At 37.3% G+C, this 21,025-nt stretch overlaps 2 protein-coding genes across 5 annotated transcripts in view; both read left to right on the top strand.

Annotated features, from left to right (window-relative positions):
• The first annotated feature begins 2,414 nt into the window (after positions 1 to 2,414).
• On the top strand, positions 2,415 to 5,388 carry LOC114473159 (zinc finger protein 431-like). Its single transcript, XM_028462580.1, has one exon. The coding sequence runs from the start codon at positions 2,723 to 2,725 to the stop codon at positions 4,838 to 4,840; it is 2,118 nt and encodes a 705-aa protein (XP_028318381.1). The 5' UTR covers positions 2,415 to 2,722; the 3' UTR covers positions 4,841 to 5,388.
• A 3,165-nt stretch (positions 5,389 to 8,553) lies between these two features.
• Positions 8,554 to 21,025, top strand: part of rc3h2 (ring finger and CCCH-type domains 2) — a 40,751-nt gene continuing 28,279 nt past the window's right edge. Inside the window, exons 1-2 of one of the 4 annotated variants that reach the window (XM_028462575.1) lie at positions 18,340 to 18,959; positions 19,662 to 19,722. The gene's annotated coding sequence lies outside the window, so the exon portion shown is untranslated. Of the gene's footprint in view, positions 8,968 to 18,339; positions 18,960 to 19,661; positions 19,723 to 21,025 lie in introns of those variants that run through there. The other 3 variants (XM_028462574.1, XM_028462577.1, XM_028462576.1) reach the window with 3 other exon arrangements.

The following is a 21,025-nucleotide window of genomic DNA, read 5'->3' as shown; positions in this document are numbered from 1 at the left end:
GATTGCACAAAAGCAGATATTTCTTGAATCTGAAAGTGAAGTAGCATCCAAGTGGAAGGTAAGCTTCATTAGTTACATTACAAAAGTTACTGATAACATTGGACTTCAAAAAAATAATGTGGTCGGACTAGTGCGGCCCTTGATACCCAACGAGCATAAACCTGAGGTTTATAATAATATTTGGATAAGCAAGAGAGGTGTGTAAACACTACAACTGGAAAAGTACATAAATAAGCATAAAGATGCTGTAAAAATATACACTATTGAAGGAGGTAACTTATGAAAAAACAGGGTTTGGGGTGTATGTGCCTGAGCCACTAAAATAATAATAATGTAACCTTTATTAATCACTGAGTAAGACATGGTGTGATTTACTGATAATTTATCTGTGCATTCTGCCAAAATACTTGGCCAAATTTAGTATTCCACATTTTGTGCAGTCTTTATTGGCCTGTACTACGAAGCTTGATTTCCTCTTATCGCGCTAATGTCCAGGATTTATTTGGTGTGGTGTACAATAACTTAGGCTGGACACCTAACCTCTTCCGGACCAGCTTATGAAGTGGATACGATCTAAGATGTTACTGATTTATTGGCTAAAGAGGTACTTAGCAGGGAGTGTATGAATTATCATTGTGTGTGTGTGTGACCATTTGAATATTTCTCTTCAATGACAATGTGGTGCAAACTTTCAGTTATTTATTGAAGTGTATATACTAATGACTATTTACTTTTCTGTAAGCCTTGAGTTTTTGTTATAATTAAGAAACTATGTTTCTCATTGTTTGGGTTGAGCGCCCGCCCCATAAATGGAGGCTGTAGTTCCTCACCTGCAGCCGGTCCCAGGTTCGATTCCCGGCTTGGGACCCTTTGCTGCGTGTCATTCCCTGCTCTCCCTTTCCTGTCAAGCAACTGTCATATAAAGGCCACTAGAGCCCAAAAAATCCTTAAAAAAAAAAAAAAAGAATGTATTTTTGACATTTTTCAAGAACAGATAATTTTTTATAATGTATCTACTACATTGTATTTTGCAACAACAAGGTTGAATATGCTGTGGTCGCCCCATGTGTACACTTGTTTTTTGTGCCTTACTGCGTTCTTAGCCCTGTGTAAGTATGTCTTAACTCAATTTTAATTTTTTGAAATGTTTGAAAAATATGTCTTACCACTGATTTTGGGTGATTTTTCTATTTTTGTCATTTATTTCATGCCATACTGTATTCTTAGTCCATTTAAAATATGTGCATTATATTTGTAAAGATTAATAGTGTGGCCATTAAAAATTGATTCAAAGGTGTCACGGTTCACATGGATATAATGAAATTGAATTGCAGTATTTCTTTTATTATTATATTTAACAGCAGAGGGCGCTATCTATTTAAAATGTGAAATTCAGGACGCACCACTTTGTTTTAAATCAGAAGTGTGGAAGTATTTTGGCTTCCCCAAGACAAAATGAAAGAGGTGAGAAAGAAAGAACATGTGAAATCTAAGATAAGAGGGGCACAGAGAGGAAAGGGAGAAACAAGAGAGAGAGAATGAAAGCCATAGTTTGTTTGTTTATATTATTTCTTTGATATGGGATTTGTTTTAAAGTCCAATTGTTAATGCACAAAATTCATTTTCAGTTGCACTTTTAAAAAGAAATGGAACTATTATGCAGTTTTGCATAGTTTACTGTAGAGCCAGAATTTAAATGAATAGGCTTCTTCATTTGTACTATTTTTTTTTAATTTCATTCAGAATTTATTTTTAATGAAATTGCATTGTTTTGCATAATATATCAAGGGATTATTTTGACAATGAAAACTAAAAGAAAACAGGACAGTATTTTTTTTATTTTTGAAGAATTTTTTTCTTAATATTTTTCAGTCATTTGTCTACTGTCTAATTTTGTAAAATAAATTGTGAAAGAATTGTATCGTGAACCCAGTATCGTGAATCGAATCGTATTGGGAGTTGAGTGAATCGTTACACCTCTATTTGCAGTAGTTTTTAGGGTCTAATTATGGTCTTAACTTGAATTTTTTTTTGAATTTTTTGAAAAATATGCCTTGCTAGAATAGCCTTACCTCAGATTTTGGGTCATTTTTTGTACCTTACTGCATTAAAAAAATCTAAATGTACTCACCCTACTATTGTCATGTCGTAAATAAGCGAAACAATAACAAAACAAGAAGCTTTTTTTTTACATTTTGTTATTTTTATTTTTTTTAGAAATTACTTATTCGTGTGTCTCTTCGTTTTCTGTTTGGTCCATCTTCTTATTTAGTCCAAATTCATAGTTAATAAATCAATTTATGGTTGGCTTCCTTTGTCACACAGGCTTTACCCGTTGGTAGATAGAGGGCAGCATTGCGCTCAATAATGCACAGCCTGCCGGAAATACTTAGAAGAAGAAGAAGAGAAAAAAAAAAAAACAACGAAGAAGAAGAAGAAGCAGCGGTGTGTCTGTGAGAAGGAATATTATTAATCTCCATTTTACAGACGCAGTCTACCCACACTATAACAGTGCTTTAAAGCTCCACTGGAAAGTTACGAGTGCTCTCGTTGTCAGAAAACCGAGTTGCAGAGACAGAGAGGGGCTGGAGCAGAGTGCTAACCGAGCTAGCAGAGGAGCTAGCACCACCGAGACGCTACAGGACAGGAAAGTAAAGATTGTTGGAAAAATGAGAGGAAACGGATCAGTTCAAAAAATCAAGCGAAGACTCCATTACAAGCCATGAAGACTGAACATGGAGTGCAAGAAGTTCCAGAGGATGCTGAAATGAAAATCATACTTCCTGACAAGAGTCTCCACCACAACACCAGTGGTTTGGAATCTGTTCCAAATACAGATGTAACAGAAAAACTTGTGCTGGCTGGTTTAATACCTAAAGTTTATCTGCACAGATTACAGCTCCGGCAGTCGTCAGTCACTCACTCTGTTTTCAGCGAGAGGAAGAATGTGGAGCAGCTGCTCCCAGAGCTTCTCCACATAAAGGAGGAACCACAGACGCCCAGTGAAGGTCAGGAGGGAAACCAGCTTTGTGAACAGCAGGAGACAAACTGTGCTGTTTGTCCTGTTAAATGTGAAGATGAAGAGGAGGAGCCTCAGGCCTCCCAGCTACACTGGAGACAACCAACTGAAATCGACATTAAAGAGGAACCTTTGCCCTGCAGTTTAAATGAATTCATGAAAGAACCAGAAGCAGCCCAGGACCCAGATCCCAGCAGTCTAGTAGCACAAGGTCCTGATGGAACGGCAACGGACTCGTCTCCGACTGAAGATAGTAGTGAGGATGATGATGATGAAGGCACTGATTGTTGGCAGAAACCTCTGTCAGAGTCTGAAACAGAATCTGACTTTGACTGTAACAGGAAAAAGAGAAAGATCTCTGACTCAAGTAAAAATCATGAAATGGGATGTAAAGCTTCCAAAACACAGATTGGTTCATTTCAACAGGTTTGTTCAAAAATGAAGGTTCAGGTCAAAGTGACATCTGAATGTGTGGGTGGTAAGAAAGCATCACTCATTGCAGCTTCAAAACGGAAAATTCACACTGGAAAGAAACCCTTTGCATGTGACGTTTGTAAGAAATTGTTTAAACAAAAGGTTCACCTGCAGTTACATTTGAGAACCCACACAGGAGATAAACCATTCATATGTGATATTTGTACTAAATGTTTTAACCAAAAGTCTAACCTGCAGTCACACAGGATAATTCACACTGGAGAGAAACCATACAAATGCGATGTTTGTACGAAATGTTTTAAACGAAAGACTTCACTGCAGCTACACATGAGAATCCACACTGGAGAGAGACCATATAAATGTGATGTTTGTAGGAAATGTTTTAAACAACAGCATCACCTAACGATCCACAAGAGAGGTCACACAGGAGAGAAACCCTTTGAATGTGGTGTTTGTAGTAATTATTTTACTCATAAGGCTTCCCTGCAGTTACACATGAGAATACACACAGGAGAAAAACCATTCAAATGTGATATTTGTAGTAAATGTTTTAACCAAAAGGTTTCCCTGCAGTTACACATGAGAAGCCACACAGGGGAAAAACCACACAAATGTGATGTTTGTGGTAAATGTTTTACCAATAAGGCTTACCTGCAGTCACACGTGAGAATCCACACAGGTGAGAAACCATTCAAATGTGAAGTTTGTAGTAAATATTTTACCCATAAGGCTTCCCTGCAGTCACATGTGAGAATCCACAAAGGAGGAAAACCATTCAAATGTGAGGTTTGTAGTAAACATTGTACCCATAAGGTCACCCTAGAGTCACACATGAAAATCCACACTGGAGAGAAACCATTCAAATGTGATGTTTGTAGTAAATGTTTTTACCATAAGGTTAACCTTAAGTCACACTTGAAAATTCACACTGGAGAGAAACCCTTCAAATGTGATGTTTGCAGTAAATGTTTTACCTATAAGGTTCACCTGCAGTCACATGTGAAAATTCACACTGGAGAGAAACCGTTCAAATGTGATGTTTGTAGTAGATGTTTTATCCATAAGGCTCACCTACAGTCACACACGAGAGTCCACACAGGAGCAAAACCCTTCCAATGTGATGTTTGTAGTAAATGTTTTACCCATAAGACTTCCCTGCAGTCACATGTGAAAATCCACACAGGAGAGAAACCATTCAAATGTGATGTTTGTAGGATGTTTTTTAAACAAAAGGCTCACCTGCAGTCACATGTGAAAATCCACACTGGAGAGAAACCATTCAAATGTGATGTTTGTAGTAAGTGTTTTACCCAGAAGATTCACCTAAAGTCACACATGAGAACCCACACAAGAGAGAAACCTTTCAAATGTAATGTTTTTATTTGAAAACCTTTAAACAATGATTTAAACTGAAGGTCCAGAAGAGCATCCACACAAACTTTCAAATGTGATGTTTGTAGTAAATGCTTCCAATAAAATTATCATCTTGACAAACTAAACAAACCACTCCTGAGAGAATCCCCCTGGATGTTTGTCAGAAAAAAATTAAACGCTAACCTACATAAGGAAATGACAAGCTATACAAAAGAAAAAGCCTTTGAATATGTTAATGTATAAATGCTGTATAAAGGTAAATGTTTTGTGTAGATACATTAACAAAGTTTGCTCTTTTAAGAAAAATATATTACACTTCCATATTCTATTCAGGTTTTTTCACAGATTGCACTAAAACATATTTCTTGAATCTGAATTTAATATTCCATAGTAAATTTTAGTGACCTTTTTAACTGGTTGAGATCTTGGGATCTATTTGAAAGCAGTGCTCAAACTCAAGATGGGTCCAGTGGTCTACATTTGTGTCCTGAGTTCTTGCTGGCACAAGACTGACACCCCACCATGGTCCCATCTTCTCTCCCCTAAAGAACCAATCAGCACCACCCATCCCTCCTCAATGGAGATTTTTGCTCATGTTGCTTGTTGATGTAGTGTTTGTTGAAGATTTTACATGTTTTTTTCCGATTTTAATGTTCTTCTTTTGCACTTTTTGATCACGTAAAGCACATTGAGTTACCTTGTGTATAAAATGCGCTATACAAATGCATTTGCCTTGCCTTGCCTTGAGTCTGTTTCCAACTGCATTATTCCTACTCTAGCTTTCTAAAACCTGGCAGTGAAAATTCAGTGGCAGGACAAAAACTTTAAAAACCTTCTAGAAAAGAATGTTGTCCAGCCCAACAGACAGAAAAGAAACCAATAACCAGGAAGTAGAAGCAGTCACACCCTTCAGTGGCATTAAAGGATGAGCTGAAAAGCAGAAGTGCATGAGGCAATGCCGTGAGATAACACAGGGTGGGGTATTAAGATGAGGAACGTTCCAAACAAGCAGTTTCCTGTCCTGACACACCAGAGGAAGATACTTTTATGAACCTGATTTCCTCCACAATGAAGAAAATAAAGGGACACCTCCTTTAAAGCTGTAGTATGTAGAATCGTGAGGCGCTGCACGCTCCTCCCTCCCCTCCTGAACGAAACTCTTGTGTGGAACTCTTTGCTACTGTTTTCTCCATAGAGACTAGTAACAAATGTAGGGACTTTATCTTGTGCTATTGGAGAGTTTTCTGATGTTTGAGAGACATGAAAGTACGTATCACTCACTGCTGTGAGGACATTAAGAGGGCCAGAGTCATAGCTACTCCTCAAACACAAGCAGCAGCAGCCGATTTTTCAACTTATCAGAGCAGACACTTCGTCCACACTGCAGATTAATTGTGTCTGTTCTTTCCACCTTAGATAATTTTGAATAATTCTAAATAAGCTATTCATTCCGCCTGTTCTCTCTCTCTCTCTCTCTGACTCGGGGCTGACTGAAAGCGGATGGTTTTCTCAGACAGCCTTCGTCCTGAACACGTTTGTGCCTTTATTCTGTTGCTTCTCCACCTCGGCCTTCCTTTTTCCTCTGGCTTTGCCGTGTAGCCGCTGTGTCAAAAGCCGCATTAGAGACTTCAGCTGGAATATAATGCCATGGGACGGTCCCTATTCTCAGTTCCAGACCCCGTATTGACTTTTGACGAGCAGCTCGAGCAGCCAATAGTAATGCTTAAAACAGCTCATGAGATCACCCTGTTGGTAGAAAGATCTCTGCTTGGCTGAAGTCCAGCGTCATGCTCCTGTATCTCTAAAGCTCATTTACAGAGCCAGGAGAAGGAGATGAGATTCACTGTCCACTCAGAACACTTTGGGTTACAATATGCAATACAATATAAGATGATTATGGATTTTTGACCAAATAAACCAAAAAAAAAAAAAAAACGTACAAACTGAAGCTTTAAAGCGTTGGTTGTTCTGTTCTATCAAAGAACCTTAGCATCAAATTTGACGAGGGAAGGGGTGCCTGAGAAGTCAGAGTACACTTGATCGATGAACAGTTATTTATTTAGCATCCTTACCTCACAATAACAACAAAGCTTGGACTGGGTGACTTGATATACTTACACAATAACTTGCAATTTTATTGTATAGAATGAATACCTCATCTTGGCGCACTATGGCAGCCTCACTTCTGTCATTCGGCCCCAGGGCAGCTGTGGCTACAATAGTAGTTTACCACCACTAAGTGTGGAGTGAAAGAATAATCCCATAATTCTGTAAAGTGACTTTAAGTGTCTATGATAAAGCGCTATATAAAATTGATGTATTATTATTATCTATGTAAAACGAGACTTTCGTCATCTGAAAAATATGCATTTGTACGAACCAGTACCATTACAGTCAACAACACAAGTTAATCAAATTTAAATTCAATACAGATACATCACATCAGTGTGCATAGATACGGTAATAGGTCAGACCGACTTCATAATATATGTAAAATACGAGTGAAAAGACAAGAGATAAAGATACTGCTTGGTTTTCACTCATTCACTGCTTTTTATCCTCTTTACACTATAAAAAAAAAACAAGATTTTGCCCAGTGTTGCATTTTTTGCTTTACATACGGACGATTATGTAATGATCAGCACTCAAGTTTTTAAATTATAGGTTTTGTTTTCAAGTCACAGCTGGAACATCTGCACAGTACAGCACATGGCTAAAGTTGAATTCATTTTCACAGCTAGTAAATGAGTACAATGATGACACACAGATAAACTAACAAGATGCTAAATAGAAATGAATAAATCCATTGTATTCTAGAGTGCAACTGAGGTCGAGTACGGATCTTTGTACAAAGCTGTTTTTGAGTTTATGTTTTATTTTAAGTAATAGTTTTATCTAGCCTAATACATATACTAATCAAGAATGATGAGTCACCATTAAGGGTGTGTTTCTAGGGAACAGGGAACTTTTATATTGTGTTATTTAGGCTCCTGGTAATGAGGTTGATCTTTGTAATTTACTGTTTGAAATGTGTTCTCACAGTTTTCTTATTTCTTATTTCTTTGAACAAGTTGCAAATGCATTGGCACGTCCATGCAAATGATTAGGCACAGCATGATTATCTGCTGTTTCCTACATTATCAATTGCTCTTGTCTTTTTGATCTAAATGTGGTATATGGGTCTCTTTTGAATGGTGAGGCTCCAGAGCAGCAGGTTGCAGACCCCTGTTTTATACAGATGCCTTTGTGGAAAATAAATTAAATTCCAATTGTGCAATATATGGTCTCTTCCTTTTTAAGTTTATACATGAGGTGTTTTATGCAAGGGAACTGTGGCAATATTTATTAACCAAAACTATAAACGTGAGGGGTGAAAGTAACTAGTAACTTTTACTTTTTGTATGTATAACTTACTTGTACTTGAGTAGAATTTAAATCAAGTAACAATACTTCTACTTGAGTAGCAGTAGTCTTTACACCGGATGGATGGATGGATGGATGGATGGATGGATGGATGGATGGATAGATAGATAGATAGATAGATAGATAGATAGATAGATAGATAGATGCTCGTGCGGACCTCTCTCCTGACAGACGCGCCTCCTCAGGTGCGCCCCCTCCCGGTCGGTTCCTGTAACACAGCCCACGCCTCAAAAAGCGGCTCGTTCCGGCTTGCCCGGCCCCTGCACGCCTGTTTATCCCTGCTGTCTACGTAAAAGTAGTGCCTCCATCCCCCACCACCCCCCTCACCCGTCCCTGCATATCTGCATCCGTGTTTATGGTGTGTGTGTGCTGAAACCGTGCACGATGCGGCCACTGTCAGCAGCAGTAGGAGCCTGGGCGGCGGTGGCACAGAGCGGCAGTCCGGGCTCCATCAGCGGCGGAGCGGCAGCAGCAGCAGCGGCAGCGGCGTCTCTGCTGAGCCGCGGCTGAGGAGGACGAAGGAAGGAGACACGGAGGCAGAGGAGCACACCGTGGACCAAGCACCTGTGCACTCCATCTAAAACCTCCATCTGTCCCCTGCAGCTGCACACACACACACACACTGACTGACTGACTGACTGGGATTCTGGCGTTTTTCAAGTTCTTTGCTGTGTGGGGATATCTGCTCATTATGGTGCTGTGGTCCTCTATGTAAGGTAAGTGACTTCTACACAGTTTACTTCTACTTTCCTCTCATTAATTGTTCATTTTATTTTCTCAGTTGCTGATGGTAACAATGTCGTTGTTACTGCTTTATTTTGAGGTTTTGGGTCGACTCTCCATATCTACTGACAATTATTTTGGTTTTACGTGATATGTTTTTTTTTTTTTTTTTTTTACTGCTGTCCCGATCCGATATTGATATCAGTCCGATATTAGCCTGAAAACGAATATCGGATTTTATCAAACTGCATCTAAAATCTCCGATTAATATTATATTATATTTATTCAATTGTAGAATACTGTAGATATTATGTTGAAGGTTAAATGTATGTAACCAGTTGGTTAATAAAACATGGGTCAGTTTTCCTCATATCTACTGTTGCTGGCTATTGTTCATCACTTGATCAAGACTTTTCTAACATTCCACACTTCAAAATAAGTAATAAAAGTATGTATGATTCGTGCTGATATTGCATCGGATCGATATCGGTATCAGCCAATAAGCAAGACTGCAATATCGACATCATATCGGAAGTGAAAAACTTGTATCGGGACATTCTTAATGTTTTTATTTGGTTTCACATTGAGCTTCCACTGTCTGTTTTGTGTGTGTGTGTGTGTGTGTGTGTGTGTGTGTGTGTGTGTGTGTGTGAGTGAGTTCTGTGAAGTAGAGAAAGCAGCGACTCCTATAAAACAAGTATTTTAAAACAAAATAACTTAAGCTAGGCAATATTGTCATTTTTTTATATCCCCAAAATAGAAGACTCAATATATCTTGAATCCCGATATATCGCCCAGCTCTAGTTCATTGTATACGTCTTTACATTTAGAATGGTTGAACATGTCAGACATTATTCCAATCATATTTATCTACATTTCTATTAGACATTGTTTCTAAATCTGTCCCGACTTCTAAATTGTGAAGCTTTAGAATATCAACTAATACAAATGTACACTAGTTTATCCCTAGGGAAATTATGTTCACTTTTCTACTTTACTTTTTTCATTTTCTGTGTGCTCACAATGGCATGGTTGGTCAACAAACTACAGTATAAACAGTAAAAGCGTGAATGTGCAACTTGTCCAGTCTCTTACAACCAATGTCCATAAACTAAGGTGTGACTTACATCATACATGTTTACATTTTGCACAGCTGTTTGTTCATAAATGTGCCTGTGTGGCATTTTGCATTAGAAATTTAACACAGAATTGTCTTTCTAGTCAGACTTTATTTGAATTCAAATTATTGAGATTTATATCTTATATATCTCTATTTTGAGAAAAAATATTGATATATGTGTTTTGGTCCATATCTCCCAACCTACTACAGGGTTCCCACGGATCCTTAAAAAATCTTAAAAGGCATTCAATTCATGAATCTAAAAATAAGGCCTTAATAGTCATTAAAATGTCTTAAATTAATGTTTCAAAAGTTATACATTTCAATACACAAGTATGATTTTATGATTGTAATTAGTCTCAGATTTCAGAATAAATGATACCATTCGTTTAAAAAAAAATATAAAAGAATAACAAAAGAATAACAACATGGGGAAATGTAAATTTAATGATTTTTTAAAAAAATAGATTTCTGGCTTTTTTTGTAGTCATCTTGTGTTTTGGGAGTGATTTAGATCTTTTTTTTTTTTTATGTTTTTTTGTGTGTGCATTTTACTCTAATTTTGTGTATTTTTGTGTGTTGACTTAGGGTTGCACAACTGCACTAGACACTTGAATTTTTTTTTACCCTAACCCTATGTTATTGATGTACCCCCCCCCCCCCCCCCCCCCCCCCCAAAATATGTTTACTGTGAAGTTTAAATTTGCAAAATTGCTGACATTCATTCGAAAAAGTGTAAACATTAGGGTTGGGAGTCGATACACTGAGTACACGATACAATACTGTATGTATTTTTGTAAAGGGAAAATGACAAAAAATTACAGTTGGAAAACAATATATTGTCCCACCTTTAGTAACCACTGACTACTTTATTACAGCTACATCTCCTTCCACCTGGAAAGTCGTACCCAGGGTTGGGGGTTACAATTACATTTTCAATTACCCATGTTCAATTGCAATTAAATTATGATTACAGTGACTAGCATTTTTTTTCCCAATTACAATTAAATTCACAATTATTTTTCATCCTCAGAAAGTCAATTAAAATTACATTTCAATTACTAAAGTTCATTTACAATTAATCACATTTACTGAACTTGAAATAAATAACCTAATAAAAGTGAAGCTTCCTCTTGTGTTAGCTTCTTGTTAGCATCTCTTATGATAACGGGTCCTAAATCATCTGTAAAATGCACTAAAAACAAATATCCATCAACTCATTTCTTTCCTATATATTGGTTCCCTTGTTAGGCTTCCTAATCAATGAAAATATAGGTTTTAATATTTTTGGTGTGGACATTTGAGCCTTTTTTGTGTCAGTATACCCATAGATTTCAGTTTATTTTAAATGGTAAAATGTGGGAAAGCTTGAGATAAAACACATTTTAATAATTATTCACTACATACAGTATGTGCAGAACTGTACGTATAACTGTCACATGGTTCCTTAGTTTACCGTTTAATTATGTTTGAAATTTTTATGACAATTACAATCCATTACAAAGTCAATTATCTGAACTGAATTACAATTTAATTACAAATATGACAGCAACAGATTTTTAAAAATAAAATTACAATTATAATTTAATTAATTATCAGTTATAATTGACCCCAACCCTGGTCGTACCCATTGTCATATCTACAGTAGCGTTTCCAGGAACAAGGAGATATTTTTAATCGTTTACACACAAATGGCTCTTCAAAAGCAGCCTTGTAATCCCAGGGTGCTACTAACTCACTGATGGCTCACTTACGATAGGATTGCATAACTCTGGGTGGCTCCTGTTAAAGCCAATAATAAACTCAAGCCCCATGTTACAAATCATCATGACCTGCTATGAAACAGCTGCGTAAAAGCTGTGTGGTTTCTCAGCCTACTATCAGACACTTTTCTATACACTACAATTAATAAATCATCACAATCACGTACTCTGACATGATACACTGCAACGTTACACCTGTAGGAATCCAGTAGTAAACAAATGATTAATGTGCAGAGGTGTAATAAATAGTAGTGATATATCATACTCAAGTACAAGTACTGTTACTTGATTGAAATTGTACTAAGTAAGTCATACATAGTCAAGTATAAGTAAAGAGTAAAAGTTAGTAGTTACTTTCACCTAGGGCTGGGCAAAAAAAAAAAAAAAAAAAAAAAAAAAATGGATTTATCGAATTTGTAGATAAAAACAATTTTTATTTTGCAAATTTGAGTTTTAAAAAAAAATATATATTTTTTTTATTTTTAACTTTATTTTTTTCCCACCACAGTTTTTTTTTTTCGGACTTTTACGCATTCCGACCTTGTGGGTTACCGTAGCTCGATGTGAGCCAGCCCCCTCTTTGTTTACGTTTGTTTACCCTTTGAGTAGGCTGTATATGTGCCACAGGCATGTTTCATTTTTTATTCGCACTATGCTGAGACGCTAAGAGAAGAGTTTATTATTTTTTTTTATTATATGTTATGAAATATGTAGTTATCTGATTTCTTAATCAGAAAATTGAAGCTACTGTGAAGTTGCTGTAACACTTTTGCTTAAGTTTATTCATCTTATAAAGATGAATGACAGAGCCTCATTTACCTTTTATTTCGGGATTGTTCTATGCATTTTAACTCTTGAAGACAATCACAGCAATAAAGTGTCACAATATATCTGATGTTTGCAGTCATTTTTAAGTGCATTAAAAAAAAAAAAAAAATCGAATCGAAACTCAAATTTTTCTTTAAAAAATCTGAGATTTTTTTTTTTTAGTCAAAATCGCCCCTCCCTACTTTCACCCCCCACGTTTAATTTTGGTAATAAATCTCGCCACGGTTCCCTTGAGTAAACATGTCATGTATATACTTAACAAGGAAGAGTCCATATCTTATTTAAATGTATTTTTCACAAAGGCATCTGTATAAAATGTACAATTCTTTTTTTTTTAAATGAAATACCGCCAATGAATTAAATTCAAAATAAAAAGATTTTCAGGCTCTCAGTATAGCTACATTTGTGAACTCTAAAATTGCCGTGCATTACGTTTAGTCTGGTTGGTCGACTATAATGTGATGTGTTTGATTGTTGTTTGGTCATTTTATTTTTTGTAGTTTCACAGTGTACATTGATCATTTTTAAACAAAAAATATTCATTTACTCAGTAATGGTTTGGTGTAGAAATGTAACTAATTACTTTTTTTTTTTAAAGCAAACTTAAGTACAAGTTCAATTATTGAATTAGAAATACACCTAATTAAAGTACAAGTACCCATAAAAGCACCGCAATTACAGTAACGTGAGTACTTTCATCTCTTTCTTTGGATAGTTGTGAACACGAGTTTATATTGTCATTTTATGGGATTTTTAATCTTTAAACTTGCTGTTGTCAGGTGCAGTTTATTGAAGCCGTACTGGTGTTTAAGAGTAACTTCCTCTTTATCATTTACCAGCTTAGTTAGTTAGTGCTTTCATCAACAACAAGGACCTTTACAGGATCGCTGTTCCTAAATCTACTCAAATATCAGATTTATATTCAAGCAAAATCTGAATCCACGATGAAATGAAACAGAATGTTTGACTCTGATTTGTAAGGTAGACTCTTTGAAGTATCATTTTTTTATTTATTTTTTTCCTCCTGTCGGGGGTTCACTGGAAGTTCAAGTCTCGTCTCCTCCTCAGTGGTTAGAAAACATTTGATGACAGGTTTTATTATTGACCTGAAATGTATCAAGGACCACCTGGGTAATGATGTGGCAACAAAAACAGAACTCATTTGGACTTGTGAAGATGGCACGTGGTTTTGTAAACAGATACAAGTAACACATACGCAATGTTCCAACTCTGCGGTGACACACACAGCCGTGTGCAGCCGCTCGTCTTCCGATGACTTTGCATTCCTTTGCTTCAAGCTCACCACACAAACAAACTGGCAGGGAATAGTGGCTGTAAAAGATTGTGTGTGGATTAGGGATGTAACGATTCACTCAACTCCTGATACGATTCGATTCACGATACTGGGTTCACGATACGATTCTCTCACGATTTATTTTGCAAAATGGGATTGTATACAAAAGACTGAAAAATATTCCTTTATTTTTTGGGGGGAAAAAAGAAGATAGAAAATACTGTATTATTTTCCTTTTATTTTTCATTGTCAAAAGAATCCCTTGATAAACTATTCAAAACAATGCAATTTAACTAAAAATAAATCTTGAATGAAATAAATAAAGGAATAATACAAATGAAGAAGAAGCTTATCAATTTAAATTCTGGTTCTATAGTAAACAATGCAAAACTGCATAATAGTTCTTTTTCTTTTTAAAAGTGCAACTGAAAATATATTTTGTGCCTTAACAATTGGACTTTAAAAAAAAAAACAGTCATTGCACTGATTTACGTCAGATATTTGTTTGGACCAGCAGAGGGCGCTGGTAACCCAGTGGTCGGTTGGCATGCAGATATTCTAGCAGTGAAGAAGAGATGCTATGCGCTAGCAGACAGAGCTAATAGAAAAACGTGACTTTTACAGATATTCACGTAATATTACAGATATTCTTTCGGTGCTAAAGGGGTAAGGAATCATTTATGATGTTTAAGAGTACAAGACAGCCAGAAAGAAAGTAGTAGCAGATTCCGCCTGTTGCGTACACTGCTGGACAAGAGAAAGGATAAATATATAGCTGTTTAAAAAAACCTATGAATCGATTTTTAACTGCCTTACGATTAATCGTTACATCCCTAGTGTGAATGGATGTGTGTGGAGTAATTGTATTTACAACGGTGACGTGCACGTGAGTGGAGGCGTGCATTAGTGGCTGAAAGGTAGCGACAGGTTATGCGTACATTGCCATATGATATACTGTCATAAGAGCAGTTGCAAAATCCCAGTGCTCACTTTTTTTCATTCATTCATGAAGTAAATATTTACGAGGACGAAGATAACTGATTTGTTCTTGATTTTTAAAAGTACTTCCTTCCTTACGTCAACTCCACAATCTTTTTATTATCCCCGACTGATAATATTCAAAACCACGATTTGCAAAATATTCAATGTGCGTTCATCATAAACATTAATGCACGGTTACAAGTAACATCAATCTCTTCTTTAGCTAGAATCTGATTTCAAGAAATCGAGACTTGTAAATGCACAAGTTCAATTTCAATTTATTTGCCGTTTGCAGTAAAAAAAATAAATAAAACACACTCGTTGGAATATTTGTGCAAAAATAAACCAGTGTGTACAAGGGACAACAACAACAAAACACCAAAAATAGACAAATATAATTAACACAGTAAAAGTACAAAGGGAGACATTTGACACTATGAAACGAGGAGATGAAAGCACACGTAGCCTACTTAAAACAATACAACAATAAAGTAATAAAACAATAAAGAACAAGCCTTCAAAGTGCTTTGTTCAGCCTGATAACAGCTTGTGGGACGAAGCTGTTAACGTGGCGTGATGTCCTGCATCTCAACAAACGATATCTTCTCCCGGAGGGAACGAGCTGGAACATGGCTTTACCAGGGTGACCAGTACCAGAAGAGCTCCATTTAAGAGTCTGCAATCATAAAAAGCCTCCAGAACAGGCAGCTCACAGCTCGAAGCACCTTGTTCAGAGCTCTCCTTTCTTTGGCTGAGATGTTACCGAACCACACGCTCACAGAGCTAACAAGCAGACTTTCGATGGTGCAGCGATACAAGTTAAAGCAGAATCTTAGAGTTAGTTGTAAATTCCCAAAGTTTCCGCAGAAAGAAGAGACGCTGACGAGCATTCCCGACAATGCGATTAGTGTTTTTGTCTCATCTCAAGTCATTAGACAAAAGCTCTATTTGCACGGGATTAGTTTTACCTCGGGACCACATGTAATAAATAAATGACCCCCCAACGTCTGCTTTTTATGTGGCGCATTTGCATATAATAATTCAGTTTTGTTCATTTTTGTTTTCAAAGTGAATGGACAGGTGTTTTATTAGTTTATTGGATTAGGTTAGGGTTAGGGTTGTATGCGCTCATATATGCTCATAATCAACCTTAGTACGAGGTAAACACACACCGTGACACCAGAAACAAAACAATGTGTAATCACGCATTGGATCTCACCCATTTCTATCCAAATCACAGAGATGCCTATTAGCATTGGATTAGTATTATCACAGGACCTCGGAGTTCAGCAAAATATAGTAGGTAATTTGCGGGGGGAATTTTTACTTTACGAATTACTGACATGGACGGGATTCACATCACAGACATTCTCCGCAATTATTAGAAATCGCATGTGGCCCCAAGGTGAAGCTAATCCTGTGCGAATAGGGCTAAAGTTTAACCCAGAAACTTGCGCTCAACAATTTGCACTTGGGAGCTATTGACGACAACAGGCGTGTGAGATTTACCACGACTAAAATCGAAAACAAGTTCACATGTTTTCGATGTGTTCAGCAGGAGGTTGTTTTCTTCACTCCACTGAACAACATTTTCAATGTCTGCTCTGTAAGATGACTGTACTCTGTACGCCTTTATTTGATGTTATTCAGCAGCTCTATACTTATTTGGCTTCAGGACAAGCCACGACCCAAATCAGGAAAAAAAAAATATTGATTCTTCAATTCTGTTTAACAATTGATTCAAGAAAGAAGGCGGGACAAGCCTTTCAGCTGAGTTTCTGAGAAATCTATGTTTATTATATTATTTTGAAATGCAAAAAAAATACCTAACTAGTCTTTTACTATGGTCTACTGCCAGTGGTCATTCATATACATTAATGTACATAAGTCCCTCCTTCATCCTATAGACTCCCATACAAATGGAAACGATCGCCGCGTACGCCCAGGAAATAGGCTTCGACTTCCTGTTTTTGAGACTGTCAATCAAAGTTAATGTGGAACTGTGCACGGAAACAAGCGTCACAACAGCAAACATGTAAATATGATTTTGGCTCTTACCTGTCCCATAGACCTATTTCAATGCTACCCGATGCAACATTGTTATGTTCCGCGATGCGTGTGCAGAAAAGTAGAGACGTGGCTTCTGGTAGATTGCAGAGGCAGTGGGAGGAAGTGAGGCTGTTCAGAGTGGGACATCAAGACGTTTCTCAGAAACTCCAGATAGCAGCCTTTATAACATCCAATATCCGCTTCGTAAATGGTAACTGAAGCTTTACAAAAGAGAGAAGACAGAAGAGGAGACCAGGACACTTCTTAGCATTATACTTAAAGCCACACCGAGGATTTTGTGACCTAAAGAGTTGATGCATAGGAGTTATTTTAAATGATTCCTCAGGCCAATATACAGCCCTAGACAGTATCAATGCTCCGAGCGGGGCTGCCCTCTTGATATACAGCCCATGTAAGTTTGGAGAAGATGGACCGTCGTTGGCCAGGTCATGTGACCTGGAGAATGCCTGGAGAACGTTTCACTTTACGGCAGTCATGTGACCACAGGCTCTGATATACTCATGGAGCTAAGGCTTTTGCTACTATTTTTCACTTAAGTGGTGCTTTTTGGTCACTCCATCACTTTTCGCTCCACTGACGCAATGACCAGGGAACAGTGTGTGTGTGTGTATGTGTGTGTGTGTGTGTGGGTGTGTAGAAGCGGTGGCAGAGGAGAGAGAGAGAGGTCTGATCACTTCTTTTTCTTCTTCTCCGGCCGTATGTTTACAGCACTGATCATAGACAGCTCCGCTTTTACGGTTTAAATGATCAACTTACAGAGTTACTAAAGGATGAGCTCACTCAGAATGTAGGCTTATTCAAGAAGTTAACCACTTTAATTTTGTCCCGATAAATTGAGGAAGTGTAGTACAGCCCTCTGCTGGCTCTACAGACAGTGAAGGACGGTAGAGCTGTCGCTTGAAGTTGCTCAAAAAGGAGGCTGACCCGACTGACTGTTCGTTGATTTTTGCGACAGTGCTGCGGCGCTTGTGGCCACTGGGGGCGCTAGACGTGAAAGTTACAGGTCTAGCGCCCCTAGTGGCCAAAAGTTACACAGCGTTGCTTAAAAAAAAAATAATAATATTACTGCCACATTAGAAAGCTAACAACAAAGGAATACAAAGTGTTATAAGGAGGTTTAGGGCATCTATTTTATTTTCCTGCAGCGAAGTCTTGTGGGAGGAGATTTCACAGGAGTTACGAGGCTCATGCCCAAAACAACCTTCAATGGAAACACGTTCAAAGCGCAATTACACTTTGTCGACATTTATAAATATCGCTTTTATTTTGCAAAAATCTGTAATGGAAACCTACCCAGCTCATCATAGTTTACTGAATGCATTCAGGCACAACAGGTGTGTGTATGTTTTACCTTAATGCCGTTGAAAGCTCCTTTTTATTGCACCTTTAAGCTAATAAGAGGGTAAAGGTCTTTCATCGGAATGATGCATTGGTGGCACAAAAACTCAACTTATCAGGATGTAACAACAACTGGGAACTGCAGAACTTCAGCTGTTTATAGGACAAAGGCTCTTGTCAGGGCTAGAGCTGAGGTTACTTTGTTTAACACAGACAGAAATGAGGGTGTACCAGTTGTTGTGGAATGAACAGGTGGCTGTCCCAGTGACAAACAGCCCAGTAACAGCTGCCTACTGTGTGTCTGTGTGTGTGTGTGTGCCACTCCCTGATTCGCACAGATTGGGGGGGTTTTCATTCTTTCTTTCTTCTCTAAAACCTTTCCACCCAGTTCTCCAGTTCTCCTTCTTGTGTCTGAGCATTCGTCCTTATTTGTTGGCACTCATTCGGTGTCAGCATGCATGTTTTGCGTCGTCGTACTGAAGGAAACACGGCGCGCCAGGACTGTATGGAGCTGTCCACACAGCCCATGAGCAGGGCAGGCCATATGAGGTGCGGACAGCGTGGAAGGTTGATGATTCTGTCCGTGTACGGGTATGTTGTCTTGATAGAAATCAAGTAGTAAAGAATAATGCATGGCAGCACAAGGATTAATTAGTTGGTTTTTTTGTGCGTAAAAAGCATGTGTAATGTGTACCAGGCCCTGATTGCAAAGATAATATAAATAAATAATAAATAATATAAATATAATATAAAAGCATGTGAATATGATTGTTTCTTTAGGGTTAGGATTACACATTATTATACTTCTAGTCCTCACATTGGCACACAAACACTATTCACACAAACAGGTTGGAGCGCATTTTTCCAAAACAGGCGGGGCGGAATGAGATGTTTGTACAAAAGATGGCTTGAGAGCGCATTTATAATAATGATTGTATATATTTTGTGATATTTAGGTATATATGGGTCATATAATTTATAATTTCCCATAACACGCTAATTTGTCATTGTTAAAACTTCCATTGCACTGGAATGATATTTCAAATTATATTTACAATATATTTATCTTTCAAACTGTGCATTGTTAAATCTAGCAGTATAGTGACACTAAACTGAATTTATTGTTTACACTGTCATGTTTTCTCAATTCTTTTTATTTTTGAAACAGATATCATATATGGATACGGCATTTGTGAAATCATTCCTTAGAGGCTCCCAGTTGTTTTGTTTGTTTTTTTTCCCATTTCTGTCTTTAGACTATAAAAACAACAGGTGTTCCATGTCTGCACACAGTGTCCGGAGCATCTTGCATCATCTGTTCAAATTGATGATCTATCTCAATGGCAGCGTGCTGGTGAGCATGTTGTAGACATTTGCATTTAACTAATTGTATGATAGCTAGCTTCACCAGATGGTGCAGGAAGTCTGGGTAATATGCACATTGGTGTTGTGTAATAACAGACACATTTCCTGGTGTGAGAAAAGTTCTCTAAAAGAACTCCAAGGGTGTATTTCACACTTGATTAGTGACAGTTGTCTAACTAAAGATAGTGGAAGTGGAAGGATTAACATGGCCAATTTACTCAGAATGGTTTGTTTTTCTTTGTGTCGAAGTTTTTATTCAACAATCGTCTCTAAAGAATTACCAGTCAGGCAGAAGCGGTTGTTATGGGAATTGTTAGCTTTCTTTACCTTTAACCCATTTGTTTTTCAAACTTGTGGTCATGACCCAACATGGGGTCACCTGGATTTTAAATGGGGTCGCCTGAAATGTTTAGTGTTTGAATAAATAAAAGTACTGATTGAAAATGTTTTAAAAAAAATGTTTAATTAATGTTCTATTCAAAATTAAAACACAACACAATCACTTTCACTTCCTCAAATCTAAATCTAGTTCAAGTAAAATACAGTATAAAAATACCTTAGCTAGCTGACGCTAGGGCTGGGCGATATGCACCAAAATTCATATCTCGATATCTTTTCTCAAAATGGCGATATGCAATATTTATCTAGATGTTATTAACTCAATAAAGTCTGAGCAGAAAGACAATTCTGGGTTACATTTGCTGGTGAAAAATGCCAGACAGACACATTTATTAACAAACAGCTGCACAATATGTGCCACTTTTGGTTTTCTCACCTGTAGGGGACAGCACGTGTGAGTGAGTTCTGTAGTCTCAACTGCTAAATGTTTTTTGATTTTTATAAAAATGTCCATGCCAATTACAAGTAAAGTTAATTATATTTAAAATGAATTACAATTCAATTAAGATTATAACAGCAACATATTTTTTTCAATTACCATCATTGTAATTAATGATCAATTACACAATTACAATTATAATTGACCCCAACCCTGATAGTAGGGTTTTCCTTGTTGCTGTCCAGATTTAAAGAAACAAATACATGAAAAACAGCCCAACTAGTGCAGCTACAGCCAAGGGTGGACTGGCCATCTGGCATACCGGGCATCGTCACGGTGGTCTGCTACTTTTTTTTTTTGACGAGCGAGTGGAGGAGGCAGACATGGTAACAGGTGGCCAAAAATGGTACAAAAGTGGCAAAAACATGGCAAGAAAAAAGTGTAAAGTGACTAAAATGGCCCAAAAGCAGTCAAGAGTGGCCAAAAAATGGGCAAATAAAGAGGAACCAGGTGG

Source organism: Gouania willdenowi, chromosome 12 (genome assembly GCF_900634775.1).
Source record: "Gouania willdenowi chromosome 12, fGouWil2.1, whole genome shotgun sequence".
NCBI classification, from domain to species: domain Eukaryota; kingdom Metazoa; phylum Chordata; class Actinopteri; order Blenniiformes; family Gobiesocidae; genus Gouania; species Gouania willdenowi.
This window is presented reverse-complemented; position numbering and strand designations above follow the sequence as displayed.